Source organism: Pyrgilauda ruficollis, unplaced genomic scaffold (assembly GCF_017590135.1).
Source record: "Pyrgilauda ruficollis isolate IOZ18807 unplaced genomic scaffold, ASM1759013v1 scaffold10, whole genome shotgun sequence".
NCBI classification, from domain to species: Eukaryota; Metazoa; Chordata; class Aves; order Passeriformes; family Passeridae; genus Pyrgilauda; species Pyrgilauda ruficollis.
The window spans coordinates 9,218,169-9,236,098 of NW_024508101.1; the positions used below are offsets into that span (position 1 = coordinate 9,218,169).

The 17,930-nt window shown below is 47.0% G+C and overlaps 1 protein-coding gene across 1 annotated transcript in view; it reads right to left on the reverse strand.

Annotated features, from left to right (window-relative positions):
* The window catches only part of PLXNB1 (plexin B1), a 55,826-nt gene that overhangs the window by 8,061 nt on the left and 29,835 nt on the right, over window positions 1-17,930 (reverse strand). The window contains exons 10-29 of the mRNA XM_041465170.1: window positions 16,928-17,782; window positions 16,660-16,785; window positions 15,440-15,562; window positions 14,387-14,480; window positions 13,972-14,138; window positions 12,793-12,944; window positions 10,837-10,942; window positions 9,372-9,508; window positions 8,589-8,765; window positions 8,231-8,399; window positions 6,870-7,112; window positions 5,440-5,616; window positions 4,955-5,103; window positions 4,473-4,573; window positions 3,489-3,706; window positions 3,125-3,303; window positions 2,550-2,616; window positions 1,845-1,991; window positions 1,193-1,370; window positions 276-379 (exon numbers count right to left, since the gene is read on the reverse strand). Of these exons, the coding sequence (XP_041321104.1) occupies window positions 276-379; window positions 1,193-1,370; window positions 1,845-1,991; window positions 2,550-2,616; window positions 3,125-3,303; window positions 3,489-3,706; window positions 4,473-4,573; window positions 4,955-5,103; window positions 5,440-5,616; window positions 6,870-7,112; window positions 8,231-8,399; window positions 8,589-8,765; window positions 9,372-9,508; window positions 10,837-10,942; window positions 12,793-12,944; window positions 13,972-14,138; window positions 14,387-14,480; window positions 15,440-15,562; window positions 16,660-16,785; window positions 16,928-17,782 (3,669 nt within the window). The remainder of the gene's footprint in view (window positions 1-275; window positions 380-1,192; window positions 1,371-1,844; window positions 1,992-2,549; window positions 2,617-3,124; window positions 3,304-3,488; window positions 3,707-4,472; window positions 4,574-4,954; window positions 5,104-5,439; window positions 5,617-6,869; window positions 7,113-8,230; window positions 8,400-8,588; window positions 8,766-9,371; window positions 9,509-10,836; window positions 10,943-12,792; window positions 12,945-13,971; window positions 14,139-14,386; window positions 14,481-15,439; window positions 15,563-16,659; window positions 16,786-16,927; window positions 17,783-17,930) is intronic.

Sequence of the window (17,930 nt, forward strand, 5' to 3'; positions counted from 1 at the left end):
AGGAACAGATCCAGCACATCACCTTCACTGCAGTATGAACTTGTGCCTATCCTTCCAAGCCCTACACATGCCCACATCTCAGGTGTGGGATAAGGACAGGGTTGTGTTTGAGGAAGTCAGGCTGCAGCCACAGCACTGACTTAATTTGAATATGCTCTGCAAGAAAGGTCCAACCTTTTGACAGTGGTCCACCAGGAGCCAGAGCTACAAACAGAGCCTGACAGTGTGTAGAAGGATGAGAGGGGAGATAAAGCAATGGCAGACTGAGTTCTGACCTTGTAATGCTGAAGAGTGTTCAGACGTTTCCAAGTTCCTTGAACAACAGATGTCACATCCTCGTCGGACAGTATCAGATGACCTGCCAGCCCTGATCTCCACTCTACAGCCAATGAAACACAGAAAAGGAAAGGATTAACTGCTCACTCAAGGCATCATCTGCATCAACCTGGCTGACCTCATTAAACACCCTCTGGTCCTCGTCAGCTTTTACCTGTGCTATTTCACAGACAACATAACCTGAGCAAGTGCCTGTCATGATGCTGAGTCCTGCAGTCACAGGACAGACCCCTCTGAGCACAGGGACAGGTGGCATATGGCCTCCCATGTTCCTACAAATTCTGTCAGATTGTGACTCTTCAAGCACATAGTTCAAATCACAAACATGCACCCACAGCTCTTATCAGCTACTATTTCCTTCTCATCCCTAAATGTCACAATTATTCATCAACAGAATTAAGAAGATGGAAAACTGAGTGTTTTCTCTCCCAATATAAGTTCTACCGTTCATTAGCTACCACAGGCAAAATCATCCCTGACATATATTATTAAGAGGCTGCCATTAACTTCACTGCCAGGAAGTGCCAGTCTATGCCCACAGCATCTTTGCACTGCACTCAAATCCTCCTCTCCTACACATTTTCCATACTTTTTTCCCATATCCCTTTGCCCAAGCCATTGCTGTGGTCTGAGTCTGGCAAAGAACACCATGAAGTGAAAGAGGGTGAACCCAACTGCTTCTTTCCCACCCCTGCCTCTTTCTGTTACCCTGTTGTGCCCAGCCAGAGTGGTCAGTGGTTCTGCACACTCAGCCCAGGATGACAAATGTCACATGTGCCAGAGTGCTGTGCACAGACAGCGAACCACCATTCCTTCACTTCCTCACTGGGTTTTGTCACCAAAGAGCTCTGCTCACCGAGGTCCAGGGTGTCTGGGTCTGGCCGGTGACAGTATGGCGTCCCTTTATAGATCTGATCTAGGATTTTCTCCTTCACTTGCGTTATGGTGTCACAGTCCAGCACTTTTGCAGAAATCCCTTGAGAGTCTTCTGCCCCTCCTGCACCAACTCCTGCTTGTGTCAAAGCATTTAAGGTCTGGGGAAGAAAAGGTCACAGCTACTCAGCTGATAAGATTACATCTGACACATTTACACCTTTGATGGCTGGCATTCAGGCAAGTTAACAGCTAGTCCTTTCACTGGGAGATTCAGAAAAGAAAACATCACTGATGTTAAACACCTCAGTCTTGTGTTCTTAGACTTGTGTCAAGAGCTGGAAGCTAGTTCAAGAGCACTGGGCAGGAGCTTCGATGTGCCATCAGCAACGTCACCCCTTTATTTCTAGACACAGCACAGCATGTACATCAGATGAGTGTGGTGAAGGCTCCCATCAGCCTGGGGCAAAAGTGCCTGATTTAGCAGAGCTCTTCACTATCTATGCACTTGTGCTGCTGGAACAAACCTGGTTCCCAGAAGACAGTGGCAGGATGTGCTGCACTTGTGCTGTGGTTATGGCAGCAGAGACATTCAGCCCTGCTGTACAAAAGAGGACAGAAGATTTGGTGCTTACCAGAGTGCGGTACTCCAGGTCCTCTCGCAGAAGGCGGTTGTCGTTCAGGGTATATTTGGCTTTCCCTGTCACCCAGTCAACTGGCCCTTTGTCCACCTGGTGTTTGATTCCTCGAAACAGCATGTAAAGGGGCTCCCCAACAGAATCCTGGCATGGAAAGGAAGGAGAGAAATTCAGCTTGCTCCTCCCAGCAGAGCCCCAGGCATGGAAACAAGGATATCAAGCAGGACTGAGGATACAGCAGCTGAGCCACAGTAGGCAAAGACAAAGCCTGTGCCAACAGCTCTTGCTCCGTGCACAGGAAAAGTGCACTGTCCAGCTACCAGAGAGATGCACATGACCAAGGCATTGTTCTGCCTCTGTGTCACTAATCTGAGAGAATCCTTGCTGCCTCCCCAGCCCTCTAGAAAAGGAATTACACCAGCATCTGTCCTCTTATGCACAGACCAGCCTGAGTCCTGTGTATTTCAAAATAAAGGAGCTACACTGAGGCCTCCATGACCTGGTGACACATCCTGGAAACAAGTGGTATTGACACTGATTTAAGAATCCCTGTTCCCAGTGAGCAGCCCAGCCCTTATTTCTCACCCTGAAATACAAGGTGACCCTGGCACTATTTCAGCTATGAGTGAGGCACAAAGCAAAAAGCTGGGCCTGTCATCCCTCTTTTGGCCCCTCTACATTACAACGGGACAAAGAGCTCACCCTCACAAAGGCGTACAGGCAGATGGACATCCAGTTGGTCAACAGCTTCTCTACCACTGTTTCTGTCCTGAAAGAGAGCATCAGGTTGGTCACAGGAATATGGTGTAGAACCGGGGGAGATTTGGAGGTAAAGATCACTCCCTTTGGAAGAAGGGTACACCAAGTCATGATACAGAATGGAGAGGGGAAAAAAAAGCCTTTTGAGAGCAGCACAGTTGATGCTTTTTACACTGCTTATTGGAAACACTTGTCAGCCTGAAGGAGGCACCAAATTACAGAACTGGAGAGACAAGAAGCAGGGAACAGTGGAAAGACTCTGGTAGGTCTCAAACAAGGGAAATGTGTTCAGATCAGAAGGATGCACCAGATAAGAGACTACTGGGGATCTAAACAGGGATATATCTCAGTTTAGCTTCCAAACATGGCATGGCTGTGAACCCAGGGACCTCTAAATAGCAAAGTGGGATTACAAGACTTGGCAGAGCCTCTCAGTGTTGGCCAGCCAAGCAAAAAGGCTCTGTCCCTCTACCCTCAGGTAGCTGCCAGTGGGACCATACCATGGCTGGCTCACTCACCTCCGCAGCATCAGCTTGGGGTTCTTGGCCACATACTGCTCCACGAGGTCATTCAGGAGTGTTTTGAGGATGTCAGTGAAGTACTCCAGCTTCCCATGCAGCGACACCGTGAGCAGCGATGCCACATAGGCCCGGTCTCTCGGAGAGAAAGTGCGCTGGATCTCCAGAGTGTGGATGAACTGGTGAGGAGAGAGAAAAACCAGTGTGTGAATCTGCTGAAAACAAAGCAGTCACAGCTGCTGGCTCTTAGAAGAAGTGCAGAGAACTATTAAGGAATGAACCTTAACAGACACTGTTCACCTCCTGCTGCCAGTGCTGTGGCTCTGACCCCACAGCAGGCTGCCAGCAGAGAGAGGGACATTACCTTTGTGAGGAAGAGTTTGCTGTTGAGGAGGTTGGAGAGCTGGACCAAGCCCTGCTCCACTGTTTGCCGTCGGCACTCAGGGATGTCAAGGTCCCTTTGCAGTGGGGACTCACGGTGGCCCGGAAAGAAAATGCGTTCTGCATAGGACTTGTAGTCCAGGAAGGGAATCCCTGTGCCCACAAGGTCACTTGTGAGGTCCATCATCTCAGTCATCAGGTCTGAGGGAAAGGAAAATGCCCATGAGGACGACACAACTGACATGATCTCAACTGATGATGCAGAGCATGAGGTAAGTGGAGGAACCAGGGCCAGCAGCATGGGACTGAGAAAGAGGAAGGATGTTTCCTCTCAGGAAGAGGCATATTGGGGTCTCATTGCTAGAACGTTTAAAGCTAGACTAGGCAGCAAGAGAAATAGCATGAGGAACGTTCCAATCAGGAGCTGGTTTCCAGTTTTATAAAGAGGAAGCCACTATTCAGCACACATCTGTAGTTACTGGCATTACCTACAGCAAAGATAGAGTATTAGAGATCTGCTCCTCACTCCTTCGCACATTAATTGGGGACTACAGTCTCAGTCACCTGTAGGGTTTCAGAGCCCCAGGTTTCTCACAGTTGTAAAGATCTGAAGTACAAAGTTCATAAGCTTAGAACATGGGCTGTAATTCAACTTGCCCTACACAAAGACTGGGCTAGTGGTTGTCCTTAAGATCCCTCCAAGAGTGCTGTCTCGACTTTAGCTCTTCACCTGAGTCTGGAGGATGAAGTGGAGAATGAGAGAGGTCTGTATAAATCACTGTGCCCTGAATTAAAGAATTAAAAAAGGAAGAATTTGGCTCTATGTTTCTATGCACTGGCACAGGATAAATTATTGCCTGCTCTGAGCTATGCAGACAAGTACACAGGAATGGGAAGAGAGGTAGAGTTGAGAGTGGTTCTCCAAGTTTCCCTGAAGATACAAAAACCCAGGAGCTCAGTGACTGACCTGTGAATTCCTTTTTGCATCTGTCCCGAACACTTGTTTCCAGATTTTCCAGCTGGATTTGAACTTTCTTGTAATCCCTCAGAGCCTGTTTGCTCTTCCTCCTGCAATAAGAAGCAAAATTGTTCCTGGTGGCACTAGCCCAGGGACTGTCCTTGCCATCTGCTGTGTTGCTGCCAAAGACTCAAGGGCAGTTAGTGCTGAGGCGATTTCTACAGAGCATCACCTTCGCAGGACACCACACAGTGTTCCATAAACTAGATGTGTCTCTTGAAGCACCCATGAGATTCTGAACGAACCACAGTACAGACTTTGACTAGGAATGCAACATGTCTCCTGCATCCAACATCACCAGGGGCTCAGAATTTGGCACAAAATAAAGAAAACTGTAACCTTGTTTAGGCCCAAGATGTACACACTTGGTGACACCCAATGAAAAACACTGAGAGGAACTTAAAGGCCTCACCCTTGCCAGAACTTCTTACCTGTATATGAAGACGATGACCAGAACAATCAGTGCCACAAAGGATGCACCCACACCCAAACCAATCTGTGCCTCCAGCGGGAAGGTGAGCTGGCTCTCCGTGTCATACTGCACTCGGCCCAGGAGGAAGTTCAGGTTTCCCATCTGAACCTGTAAGAAGAAAGCATTTGCCACGATGATTCCATTCCTCTGTGTAGGAATGAAATACAAAGCCACAGGGCTTCTCCAGAATGAGCCCAGGGGGCACACAGCCTCCCAGAAGAGCTGTCCCACAGCACATAGCCCAGCTATACTGTTTACTTTCAGGCAACTTTAGCCTTTAAGAGCACAAAGAATTTGACAACAAGACCAGTTCCCTGACACCCCTGTTACCTCCCCTGTCCCTCAGCAGGGCTTGTACCTTTCCTAACTTCACATCCCACTCCCACTTCTTGCACATGCTTCAAGAAATAAGCAGGGTTGCTGGCAGAGCTGCAGATTCCCTACCGTGAACTCTGGGAGCAGGTCCGTGCCCTCCCGCTTGGTGCGGTGCCGCGGGGCCGGCTGCTCCGACGGGGGCTCGCAGTACAGGTGATTCCTTGTTAGTGTCTTCACCACACAGACGCCTTCCCCAATCATAGCCATAACTTCATCCTTAGAAATAGCCAGATCTAGATTTTCCCCCTGAAATACATTTGGACAACACGTGAGATCAGTGTAAAAACAACTATGTACTGCCATGGCTTCAGAGAAGATGGAGGAGGAGACCAATGCCATGAGATGAAAGCAGCCTTTTTTCTTTTTTATTTAGGCTCACACATGAATAGGCCACAGGAGTTAAGTTTGCAAGCTAAAAAATTCAGTTGCATATGATTTAGATTTAGCTTTAGGACCTGTAGCATGCTGCATAAGTACAGTTATAAATAGCCTGTCCTCTTAAGACTCTTCAGTGAAACCCAGCTAAGCTTAGCTCTTCACTCTGTATATTTAAAAAGGTAATCTCATGTCAGTTAACCTGCACACTCAGCTGAGTCAATCAATGCCTTTCAAAGGTGTAACATATCTGTGCTATTTCTCTTATTTGCTTTAATTTTGGAGGATTAAGACTTTTTCTTTTTTTAATAAAACCATGCTGACTAATGTTAATTACATTTTTATGCTTTAATGCTTTCTAAGCCCAGAGCCCTGTCAGGGTATCCCAACAGGTTGACAGATCAATCTCCTTGTCTTTTAAAGTTCTCTTCCAGTTTTATCAAACTGCCCTACATCTCCAAGATGCATTCAACTCCAATGGCAGTGGTCTAGGCATTTCTAGGCTCTTACCTCCTCACAGTTTTTTACCCATATGCAAAAAGAGAGCATGTGGAGAATTTGCACCTACAGCTGCAGCCATTACTTTCTTTAAGAGTACCGGAATGAAAAGTACCTTTTCATACAAATGAAATACCTCAACATTTTTTTCTTTCATGTACAGTAAAAATAGAGTCACTGTACTCTTCTGTATCATCTTTAATGAGTGATTTTCCTGCCTTCACTTAGTAACAAGTCTTCCCCACTGGCAGGATTCTTTTACTCATTAGCTACTTCTAGAGGAAACTGAAGTAGTTATGATAGAGTCAGCAGCTGAGAACAGGATGTGGGGATAATGTAGTACTAATTTCTCATATACAAACAGTTTATTAGGATTAAATAAAATCCAAAAAACAAACCACAGAAGTTTCCACAAACCCTATGAAGCCCTAGCAATGATTTATGGACTCAAGAGGTTTTTTTGATGCACTCTTTTCCCTCCTCTTCTGTACCGTTTCTCACAGGCCAAAGCAGATGTGCTGTGACAGGTTGTAACCTGTCAAATGCTTTAAAAACTTTGGATGCTGCATGACACCAACTTAAAACTTCATACAAGGAGCATTAATTCCAGCTGGTTTTTGTCTTACCTCCACAGAGATGACACTTCCTGGCTTGTGACGATATGGTTTGGCAGGGTCCTCAGCATTCAATGGTTTTAGGATGGGGTTGACTTCATAAGAGAAAGGCATGGGATGCAGTGAGTTGAAATCAAAGCTCAGATTATCCAGAATAAATTCCAGCTTGATACGGGCACTCCTCAACAGCAGGTTAATAGCTGGAGTTTTGCACAGGATCAGGTAGGAGGAGTTAACGAGACATGGTTCTTCAAACTAAGTGGAAAAGGCAAAAAAAAGTGTCAGTAATGGAACACCAATGCTTCTCCTGCAGCTTGGCAACACTTTCCACCCCAAACAATCGGGGGCCAGTCTGCATTCTTCTAATCTGGAGAAATGCCAGAAGAACCCTGCTTAACTGTAATGGGGAAAAATCCAAGATCTAAGGAATTCCCCATGTTCCTCTAAAGGAAAGCTTTCATAGCACTGGTTTTGTTGGAAGGTCTCAGCAGTGGGAATCAGCTCTGACATTCCCCTGGCAGCAAATTCTGGAGAGAGACCAGCTTTAGATTTCCCTGCTTTGAGAGAATAGGACCAAACATCTTCAATGCAAGGCTGTTTTCCCAGTCTGAATGCTTCTGTGAAAGTGTTCCCATGCCCGGTTGGATATGTTTTATACATTTGGTCAAAGTATTAGAGTTTTTATTTTTTTCTGCCTTATAGCCACAAATCTTTCCTAAGAACATTGATTAAACCAGCTGTTATTGATGCATGTGCATCAGGAGCACTTTTATGTACAGGAAGCCCTTCATCATTTGCACTAATAATGCAAATCCTTCTTGTACTTGGGCTGGCAAACCACCCTCTTCCTCTGCAAATTCTGCTGCATGCTCTGTGACCTTGGTGAACACATCAATACCTCTGTAATGACCCATCTCAGCAGACTGGCAGCAGGAGAGCAGAAAATAATTGTGGTGCTGGTAATTGTGCTGCCTGGTTTTGTATGTCAAGTGAAAGACATCCCAGGAGCTAGAGGGACAGACTGAAATATGCAAAAGGAAGAATCTGAAGCACAGACACACTGAGCCACACCAGCTCTCTGGCTCAGATGTAGATTCCTTTATCTCCACACTGCTGCATTGCTATTTCTGTCCCACATCACAATCCTGCACATCTCTAGGCAGAGGCTGACCCAGCCCATGGAAATGTTTGTGGAAATGCTTAACCTTTCAGCCTGGCAGAGAACACTTCCATGGGCCGAGACTGTTGGTACAATCCAACCAGAAAACAGCAAGTGGTGGAAGGAAAAAAAGCCCTAGGGACAGAAAGTCCACCTCTTCAAATATGGAACATCAACCCTTGTGCACCCACACCCCCACAGAGTGCTGTGCTACCTGCTGGATGCTGCACAGAGAGCCCTCAGGACACTCAGAGTCTGGGATGATCCTCCGCCATCGCCCCACTCCTCGGCGCCGGCGTTCAGATGGAGAAACTGTAACTCGGATCTTTGGTTTCTGTACAACATCCAGGTTGTATCCATGAACTCTGAGCACTCTCCCTCCACTGAAAGACAAAAGTAGCTGATCTGACTCACCTGTTATTCATTAGCTCAATTTTGTCCATGCTCCCATCCTTCTGTTCATGCTCATTCTGACAAGCCTGGCTTCACCCCAAAGTGCTACTCAAGAGAGATGACATTGGTGCTGCAGCCCCAGCACACTGCTCAGGGAAAGGGACACTCATTCTTTTTACCTGAGGAAGCTTTTAGGTGGTTCTGCAAAAGTGATGTTGGGATCCAGAGTATATCTAAAGAGGGATCCTTCCAATCTCCGCTCTTGCTCCCCGTATTTGATGGTGACTGGGAGTTCTGTGGACACATTGCTGGGACTTGTCTGGCATGCCAGCTGATCCTCTGTCATCTCAGAGAGGCTTGGAGAGACAAGAACAACAAGGGATTAACACAGCCACTGCAGAGACAGATTTTATAGTACTGTGCCTTTCTCTTTGCAGAGAGTCTGCAAACCTCTTGTGCTATTTTCCTAAATCTCATGCTAAAAGATTTTGTGCCTTATCTGTGCAAGTAAGAATTGCTGGGCAGCTGTTGGGAGCAGCACACAGACAAAAGGCAGGTACAGTCACTGTTCAGACTGAAGGGACTGGACACATGTTACCAAGGCATGTGCACCTTCTCACCAGCAGTGAGGTGAGGCAGGTTTATGTGTTCCAGGGTGCAAGGAAACAAGCAGCTCTTGGAGCTAACTGCAGATCCCCACCAGGAAAAGCAGAGTGTCAGGGGGGGTTACAGTCCTGTCAAGGGACAAGTAGAACAGAGGTGTGCAGCCCTGCTCATATCCAGGGAAGGTGGGCCAGAATCTAAGATGGTTGAGGTTGCTGCCATGACCCTCACAGGGAAGACCCCCTGAAATACAGAGGAGAGCAGAACTCCAGCTGCTCCAGGCAGCATCACACCCTGGGAGGCTCTAGGAAGGACTCAGGACATTGCACAGCCAGCATACTGGCAAGTTATGGTCTTACATTTGACAAGGGAGGTCTCCAAGCAGGACACTGATCTCATTAGGATGCCCAGTCAGCAGCTTCGAGCCTAGAAGGGTAAGGCAGGTTCCTCCTGCTTTGGGACCCTGAGTTGGAACAATGGATTTCAGCTCTGGATTCTAGAAGAGGGAAGAAAAAAAAAAGAAAAAAAGAAAAGGGAAGTGAGTGACAAGGACCTCAAAAGACAAGACAATGAAAGAAAACAGCAGAATGTGTTCAGTAGCCTACAATGCTCTGAAAATAGAAACTACAGATCCAAACCACAGGCAGGCCTCAGCTACACTCCAGCAGCTACTTTACTGAGCAGAGGAGGGATCAATAACACCAGCAAGAACCACGAATCAAGGACCCTTCCACACAGTGCCAAAGGCATATGGATGCTGCAAACAGCAGAGCTGTGAGCCTCACACACCACCCCGAGGATTACAGCCCAAAGGGATTGCTCAGGTCAGTAACTGGATTAATAACTCAGGTTAGGAAAAACAAGGTAGCAAATAAATTGCCTGTCTGCCTAGCAGATGAGGAGATTAACAGCAGGGAGCCCTAAGAATTTTTGTTGAGACCTGTGCTGCAACAAGGAAAACCATAGTACCACTGAGGAGCTGCAGCAAAATTGAGAGAAACCAGGCAGAGTAACACAAATAAATCACTGCTGACAAACAAAAAGGAAGATCCATGAAGTAAGAAGGAGGAAGAAGACTAAAAGGATAAAAAGCAAACATGTACACCATTGCTAGTCTCTAAATAGCATTCAGGTGATAACCGAAAGAAGAGCAACAAGCATAATCTAGTACATAAAATGGTTCTATCAACCCAAAAATGGAAGAAATTAAGACTTGTCAAAATCTCTTGTAAATTGCACAGAAAGGAAGAAAAAGAAGCAATTGTATTTAAAAGTTATCTATGTATTATTTCATAGTTGCTGGCTTTAAGATATCGAAAAGTTATCAGAAATGTGTTTAAAAATTATAGGAAACATTTCTCCACACAATGCACAGGAATTTTGGATTTACTGCCACCAGCTGCTGAAGGTCAGAAGACAAAAGCATGTTCAAACAGCAATTTGCATATTAACAAAAGAAAAGTCATAAGTCTTTGTAAGATGTTAAGCCATCAGTAAAAAAAAATATTCAAGTAGGAAACATAGAGGAAAAATACAGAGTCTCTAAGTATTTAACAGCTACCATTGTCAAAAGAAATAAAATCACTAGACTACAGGATCTTTAGCATTACCAGTACAGCTGTTCTTATAACCTAAAGGGGGGTGAGGGAGAAACAAACCAAACCAAACAACAAAAAATTCCAGTACACCACACAACACAAGCAGCAGAAAAATCAGATAAAAATACCAGCAGCAAGTGCCTGGTAGAGTCCTGTAAGTTCATGCAATAAACAGGCCTTTAGCAGAGATGCTGGGAAAACAGGGGAGATATTATAGTTATGTTACCTGATAGGTGAATACATGACCAGAAACCCCACGACCTCCTCCAGGCACTTCCACCACAATATGCCCAAACCTCTCTGTCCAGCTGCCGCCGGTGACGCACACGATGCTGCAGGACAATCCAAGATCAAAGTCACACCAGGGGGGAGCAGGGGAGCTGCATCCACTGCAGCATGTCCTAAAAACATCTAGCAACCACAGTTCTCTTCTTCCAGCCTTATCTGATGCTCAGAATATGCAACCAAATGTCAAGAAATACCTCTAAAAAAGCTGGGTTAGGTGCAGCAGAAAAAAGCAGGGACCAGTTCCAAACAGGCCCATCCTATCTGAAATGATTCTTTCTGGGAGAGACAGGATGAATCCCACTGCATCACAGATACACAAAGAGTCCAAGAACTCTTCTATATTCCAGAGTTGATCAAAATCACTTGCATCTGGAGGGACCTCTGGCCAGCAGTGGTCAATCCACACATTAGTGCTGTGTCTGATGCAGGAGAAGACTCAAGACCTGGGTTTAGCTGTCACTGGTCTTCAGCCAGTGGCCTCTGCAACTAGCCAGATCCCCTGATCTGCATTAGCCATTCCTCCCAGCCCTTTTTCCCCACATAATTTGCTATGGGAGATGCTGACAAGATGAAAAGTCAAACTGTAGTTAGAACAGAGCAGCAAGGAGTCCCATGTTACAGCACTCATTTGCTAACAGAAAAGCTAATCTGCAGCAGACTTCCCAGCCCTCCTGCATGGCAGGAGATTAATTTTGTCTGGGCCTTGCTCAGGAGTGGGTTCCAGGTTCACAGCTATATCCCCTCAACTAAAGAGGCTGAGGAATTTGAACTCAGGCAGTGCAGTCCAAACCAAGACCCTGTGATGCCAGGTGATTTATAGATACAGAACACAGACAGTGCTAACCCCAGAAAGATTAAGCTCTAATTCTAGGATGAAAACAGAAAGCAGATGGATCCAGACAAACAAATTGCACAGACAGGACAACACTGCTCAACACAGCAAGCCATTCCCAGCAGGATCTTACCTGGCTCCTAGAGGAAAGGGTGCTACAACTACTGCTACCATGGAATGGAAAAACATCTTTGTGATAGCTCTGATAAGAGTTTACCCACAATTGCCCTCCTCTTCTCCTGCCGGTTGTTTGGTTTCTCTCCCTCCCTTGTCCAAAGCTCCCACCTACCTGCCCTGCCACGGGCCAACTACACAAATGTCCTTTTCTCCTTGCTTCCTAGTTATCTCCCATTCATACCTCTTAGCACCTAACTACTGCTTTATTATTTTGTTCTGCCCTGGCCAGACACACCAGCTGCACAATTCACTATCACTGACACGAGCCAGATTCAGGTGGATAGGTCTTTCTGCTTCTCATCCTTCTCCTTGCCACTACTTTTACAAGCACTGTGTGACCTGTCAGGCATTCCTGGCCACCAGAACAGTGGCACTGGGCCCACCAGGACTTCCTCATCTGTCCCTGGCAGAGAGGATCTTTTCTTTGAGTTTGTTCCTGGGGCGAAGTCTTGCTAGCAAGTGAAGACTGACAGTCTAGGGGTGTGCCTTCAAACACGTGTTCCCATCCTCACCCTGTGTTAACACGGTCAGGCTATTTCCCTATCACTGACACTTGCACAAGCCATGCATTTTGCTTTATTGAAATCTCCTGTGGCTGAGTGAGACACCCAGAAATTGCAGGGTTCTGAGCCCACAGCTCCACGCTGTCTGGGCAGCGTGGCAGGAACACAGTATCACTGTTTGGCTGTCACCTCGTACACACCCTTATCTTTCCAGGGTCACTGCTTGAGCAAGTGCTCACACAGTGACCTTACTCAGGGCACTACCTGGGAATGGGCAGGGCTCAACACCTCTACAGCAAAGGCAAAGACATCTCAGGCTGGGTCAGCAGCCAAGGGAAAAGCCAGCGCCTGCCTCTGGGAGGAGGTTTCACAGATACTCTACCTGCTAGAGATCTCATACTCTTGAGCATCTACGGCACAGGGAATTCCTGCAACAGTGACAGTTTCTGCAATGTCTTGATGTTTCTGCCCGAGGTTTGAGCCAGTGATGGTGATTCTAGTGCCACCTTCCACTGGTCCAGACAGGGGGTACACCTGCAAAGACATCCGCGCACGTGTAAATGTCACAGTATCTCAGACCTCCACAGTCTGGTGACTGATCTACAGCACAGGGCCCTTCAGCTGCACTGGTGCAAACTCTGCCTGCTCAGGTCACTGCTGTTGACTCCTTTTACTGGCTTGGACTAGGCCCAGGATGCAGCTTCATCAGAAGAAAGGCCATAAAGAACATCACAGTTGGAGCCTTCTTTCCCGTACCTCGCTGATGCCAGCAGTTCCCCACCCAGAGGTGATAATCCATTTAGAAGGCAAAGACTGCCCTACTTTGCCTTCCCATCAACATGCTGACCACTCCACAGGGCATTTCTGCTGAAGAGTGGGAATGCACAAGCCAATACATGTTACTAGTATTGAAGCAGCAAGCACCATTCCCCCCTCAGCATCAGGACGACAATGAATTGCATGCTGCACAAATGTCAAAGCTCTGTCCCTGAGCAGCATCCAAGGTAAACTAAGACAAGATGCAGCACATGGATGTTGTGTGCCACTGAAGGGAGGACAAGCTGACAGCAAAAGGGACACATGGCTACAGACACTTGTCATGTGGCAGTTAGCAAGAAACATTTAAAATAAACAGACAAAAAATAATTAATTCCAGTAACGTGTCATGCCTTTCCCATCATCGCTGTGCTGTTGTAATTAGGTTTTACCCTTCTCTGCCCCAGGCTTAGTTGGGCCAACCTGTTTCAGGGTCTGGCTCAGGACAGTTGGAGGATCCATCCTGTGGACCATTTCCCAGCTCCTGAATGATTCTGGTGTGCCAGTTTCAGCTGAGATACAAATGAATCATTCCCCACTGTTCTCTATTAGCAAACTGAAAGCCCAGCAACAACAGTCTAGAATCCTCACAACACTGAGGGACTCCAATTGAATTTGCTCTTCAGAAGGTCAATAAATTAATGAGCTGCACTGTTTGCACTCTGAGTTCACAGCCCTTGATTTCCATTGCAGAACGGAGCCCTCCTTGCCCTGTGTTCAGTACACCAGTGAGCAAATTACTCACAGAGTGAATGAGAGGTGCTGGACACAGGTCTTCAATTTCTTCCTTGCAAGAGCCCCTGAAGATACAGCTGGGGTTGTCACCTCCACACCACACACAGTTGTACTTTGAGTCAGCTGTTTGGCAGCGGCTACAATCAGTGTGTCCCACAGAGCAGTTGTAAAAGGTCACTGCAAAGGAGAAAAATTCAGAGGTACCTGCAAATATTCCCACAGGGCACAGCACAACCCAGCAACCTGGTGTCTTTTACAGACCCCACTCCTCCTCCTGCCCCCTTGACAAGTGACAGAAGTGCAGCTTTGTTTTCCTTAGTTTTGTGATAGGACTACCACAAGTATAAAAAGCCTCATTTGCGGATTTCTCAGTTCCCTTCCACCTCATCTGCTGTGTTGTTACTGGGAAGGTGTTGCACTCCTACCATGAAGATCTGCAGCACTGTCCACTCGAAGGTGTCGTCGCCTCTGTACAAACACCACAGCATTGAATTCGAGTTGAGGTGCTGTGTAACTGTACTGCAAAGACAAAGATCATCAAGAGGACTTAACAGAGGCAAAACCAAATCAGCTGAACAGGCAAGAAGCACCATCATCCATACTGAAAAGTGCACAGCACAAACAGCCTACAGGGAACTTCCATGCATGTAGACAAGGCAGTGTTAGTTGTGGCAGTGGCAGCACTGGCTTGTCCTCATGGTTCACAGTCACAATTCTGCTCTAGAAAGAGTAGCAGGTTTTGGCTCACTAAGATGAACACTGAAAACCAAGTCTGTACTCACAACAATACTTGTCTAACTTCCTAACTGCATTTCTAAGTGGCCAATTCCTATCTACAGCCACCTGCTCAGAAAGCTGCTCAAGCTGGCATTTATGTAATTTCAGTAGAGCTGACAATGTTCCTACATTGGTCTGCAGGGCTTGTGCACAAGAGCCTGTGTTGTTCTTCTCCCTTAACTATATGAGTTTGTAAACTAGAAATAATATCTCTGCTTGCAAATCTTGCCTTACATAAAATTCACACAGCATCCAGAAGTGTACATGTCTGTTTTAGTCTTCCCTGATAATTTCACAATCCACAGGCTTGCTTCTATCACCAAGGCCAAAATCAGTACTAACAGCATTTTTCTTCTCACAAAAGAACAATTATCACAGGAGCCATGATGCAGAGAATGGCAAACAACAGTGCCTCAAGCTAAAACAGGAGTGGCACCATGCTGGCCAGTTCAGAGACAGCACCATCCCCTGCTACACCTAGTGCAGCAACAGGTCATGTGGCTCAGACTGCACAATCTTCCTGAGGCTGAATGTACCAGTACTGGCAGGCAACAGCATCATAGCTGAGGGCCCCAGAGTGCTAAATATTCTACAAATACTTTTGCAAAATATGCTCTTTTCTCCAGAGGCTGCCTTCCATCCTACTCTCTTGCTGAGCAAAACCAGCACCTGTGTGAACTGTGAAATGGCACAGCACTCACCTGGTTCATCTGGCAGGTGATATAACAGAGGGATTTGTTTGTTTCTTCTCCTTCCACATAAGCTTCCATCACCACTGTCCTCCCCTCCAAATTCAAGACACACTCATAGTCCCACTGCTGGTCCTGCAGGAGGAGACACATGGCACCATTCCTCAGTGACACAGAGCTTTGGGCTGCACAGGTGTCATCCTGCCTCTCCAGTTCAGCACCTTTCCCCAGCCCACCAAGCCAGCAGCATGCTCCTCTTGATCCCCTCATTATGCCAACTCTATGCTATATTCAAGGGCTCTCTATGCTGTGACTGCCTCCATGTATGAAGGGCAAAACAACACAAAACACCTAGAAGGGAGCGTGTGTGTCACTGTGTGGAGAAGGTAGCACAGAGGGAGAAATAAAAAAAAACAAACAGTGGGACTGTGAAGTTATGCCAGTACACCCCTCTGAAACACTAGCTTGGAGATGAAGAATAGAGTACACAGATTAGGGCAGAGCATGTAAAAACCAGTAAGAGTGTATTTCTCCTCCCTGTTTCTTTCCTGTAAACCTTCCACTGAATTGCTTAGATACTTCCTGTAAAAAAGCTAGATATGCATGTCTCTGGAACCAGCTCTGCTCCTCTGAGCAGTGCAGTATGTCAGGTTTAATGTATAAAGTAACAATTAGACTGTGGGCTGCATGTTCTAAGTTTTTTTTTTTTTGTCAAAGGTTACTAAATCATCTTCTGTCTTGAGAAGCAAAGAGAATTTTTATCAGAGGCACACCCAAGAAACAGCTGTCAAGGATGCTTTTCCCCATTGCAGAAGTTTCAGGTATGGCAGGAATAGCCACATTAACATGAGCATGCCAGAAAGGAAAGGGAACAGATGACTTGTCTTTAGCTTATGGAGAAACAAACAAACAGGATGGATTCAGCAGAAAGTTATTCCAAGAACTACCATCTGCAGTGCAGCACAGGTGCAATTTAATCCAAATACATGCAGATCTTCTCCAGCAGGTTGGTGCACACCTGTACTTTCCCTTTCTCTGGGTGACCTTCTACACACAAATACATCCAGCTATGAAATTCTTCATGCACAGAAATAGGTTATTCCTCTAGGAGGAACCTAGGCAGAGTCACACCTGTATCTTACACATATTTTTAGCAGCCCAGTGGCCAGGTTGTTCAAACAGTGCCCTGCATTAATGCAATTTCTTGATGGTGATGGCATTGAGCTGACTACCTGATAGAGGTGGAAGTTCTTTCCCAGCAGGGTTATCTTCCTCGCCACATTGACTGGAAACAACGAAGATCCTTGGATTCCCTGCACACAGGGACATGCATTTGGACCCCAGCTAGGTTCTTCACTCTGAAAAAAAAACCACAGGCACAACCCCTCCTGTGTGCTGAAATACTAGATTGGCAATCTGTAAGAATACTTCAAAGAGGTACTACTGTGAAGAGTTACTTCAAAGAGTTAGACTGTGAATTACAAAAGGCCAGTAACTTACCTCCTCCCAAAACTCAGGGGCATCGTACTGATAATCGAGGTCAGGGTGAAGGATCCTGGGAAAGTCAGGGACATCCCTCTCTGAAGAATCACCATCACCCGACAGAAGAGTGGAAGCAGAGAAAAGAGATGTGTCATTCTCAGCCTGCAGCAAATCCATCCAGTCCTCTGTGTCCTGGAGCTCTGTGCCTTCCTCCAGCAGCCATTGTGGGGGAGCTGATGTTGGGAGCCTTGAAACAGGGAGCTCAGTTCCTGGCAATCCAGGAGCATCATCAGAGACAACAGGGCTCCCTGGCACCTGGCTGGGGGTCTGGGGAGATGAGATGGCAGATGTCAGTGCCTCTGTGGTAGGAAAAGGACTTGGAGGCCACTTGAAACTCGTGACATGAGGGGAAGGTGTTACAGCTGCCACTGGAGATGTGTGCAGAGGGCTACCCCCGAGGGTGGTGGGTGGGTCTGTGTGCCGGGCCTCCTGGGCTGTGGCTGGCCCTTCAGTGGGCAAGGCTATGTGATCCATGTTTTTCGATGGGCTGGAGAGGACAGATGCAGCAGGAGAAGTTGTCTCGGGCACAGTGACAGGTTTGTCTGCTGGCGGTGGCAGCGGGGACTCCGTGGCAGCCTGCAGAGAGGCAGCTTCGGTGGGGAGGGGCAGGCGGGTATAGCCGGGGGTCTGCGCCGGCGTGGTCTCCGAGGCTGCCGAGGGCGTGACGTGGACGGGCTCCGTGTGGGGCACAGTGCTCGGGCCCACATGCACAGGGGTGGTGACAGGCTTTGTGGCCATGGTGGGGGCTGTGGTGGAGGACTTGGTGAGGGGAGCAGCTGAAGAGGGATACACACTCGAGGTTGGGATCTGAGCCTAGAAAGAAACAACACTGTGAGATGAGAAGAGGGAAAGAAATGAAACAATAAAACCCAAGCAGAAAATCACTCTGTATGATTTCCCCCAGACAAGATGCTGTTTCACCATCTGGATTTTAATGAGAGCTGTATCTTGTACGATCTTG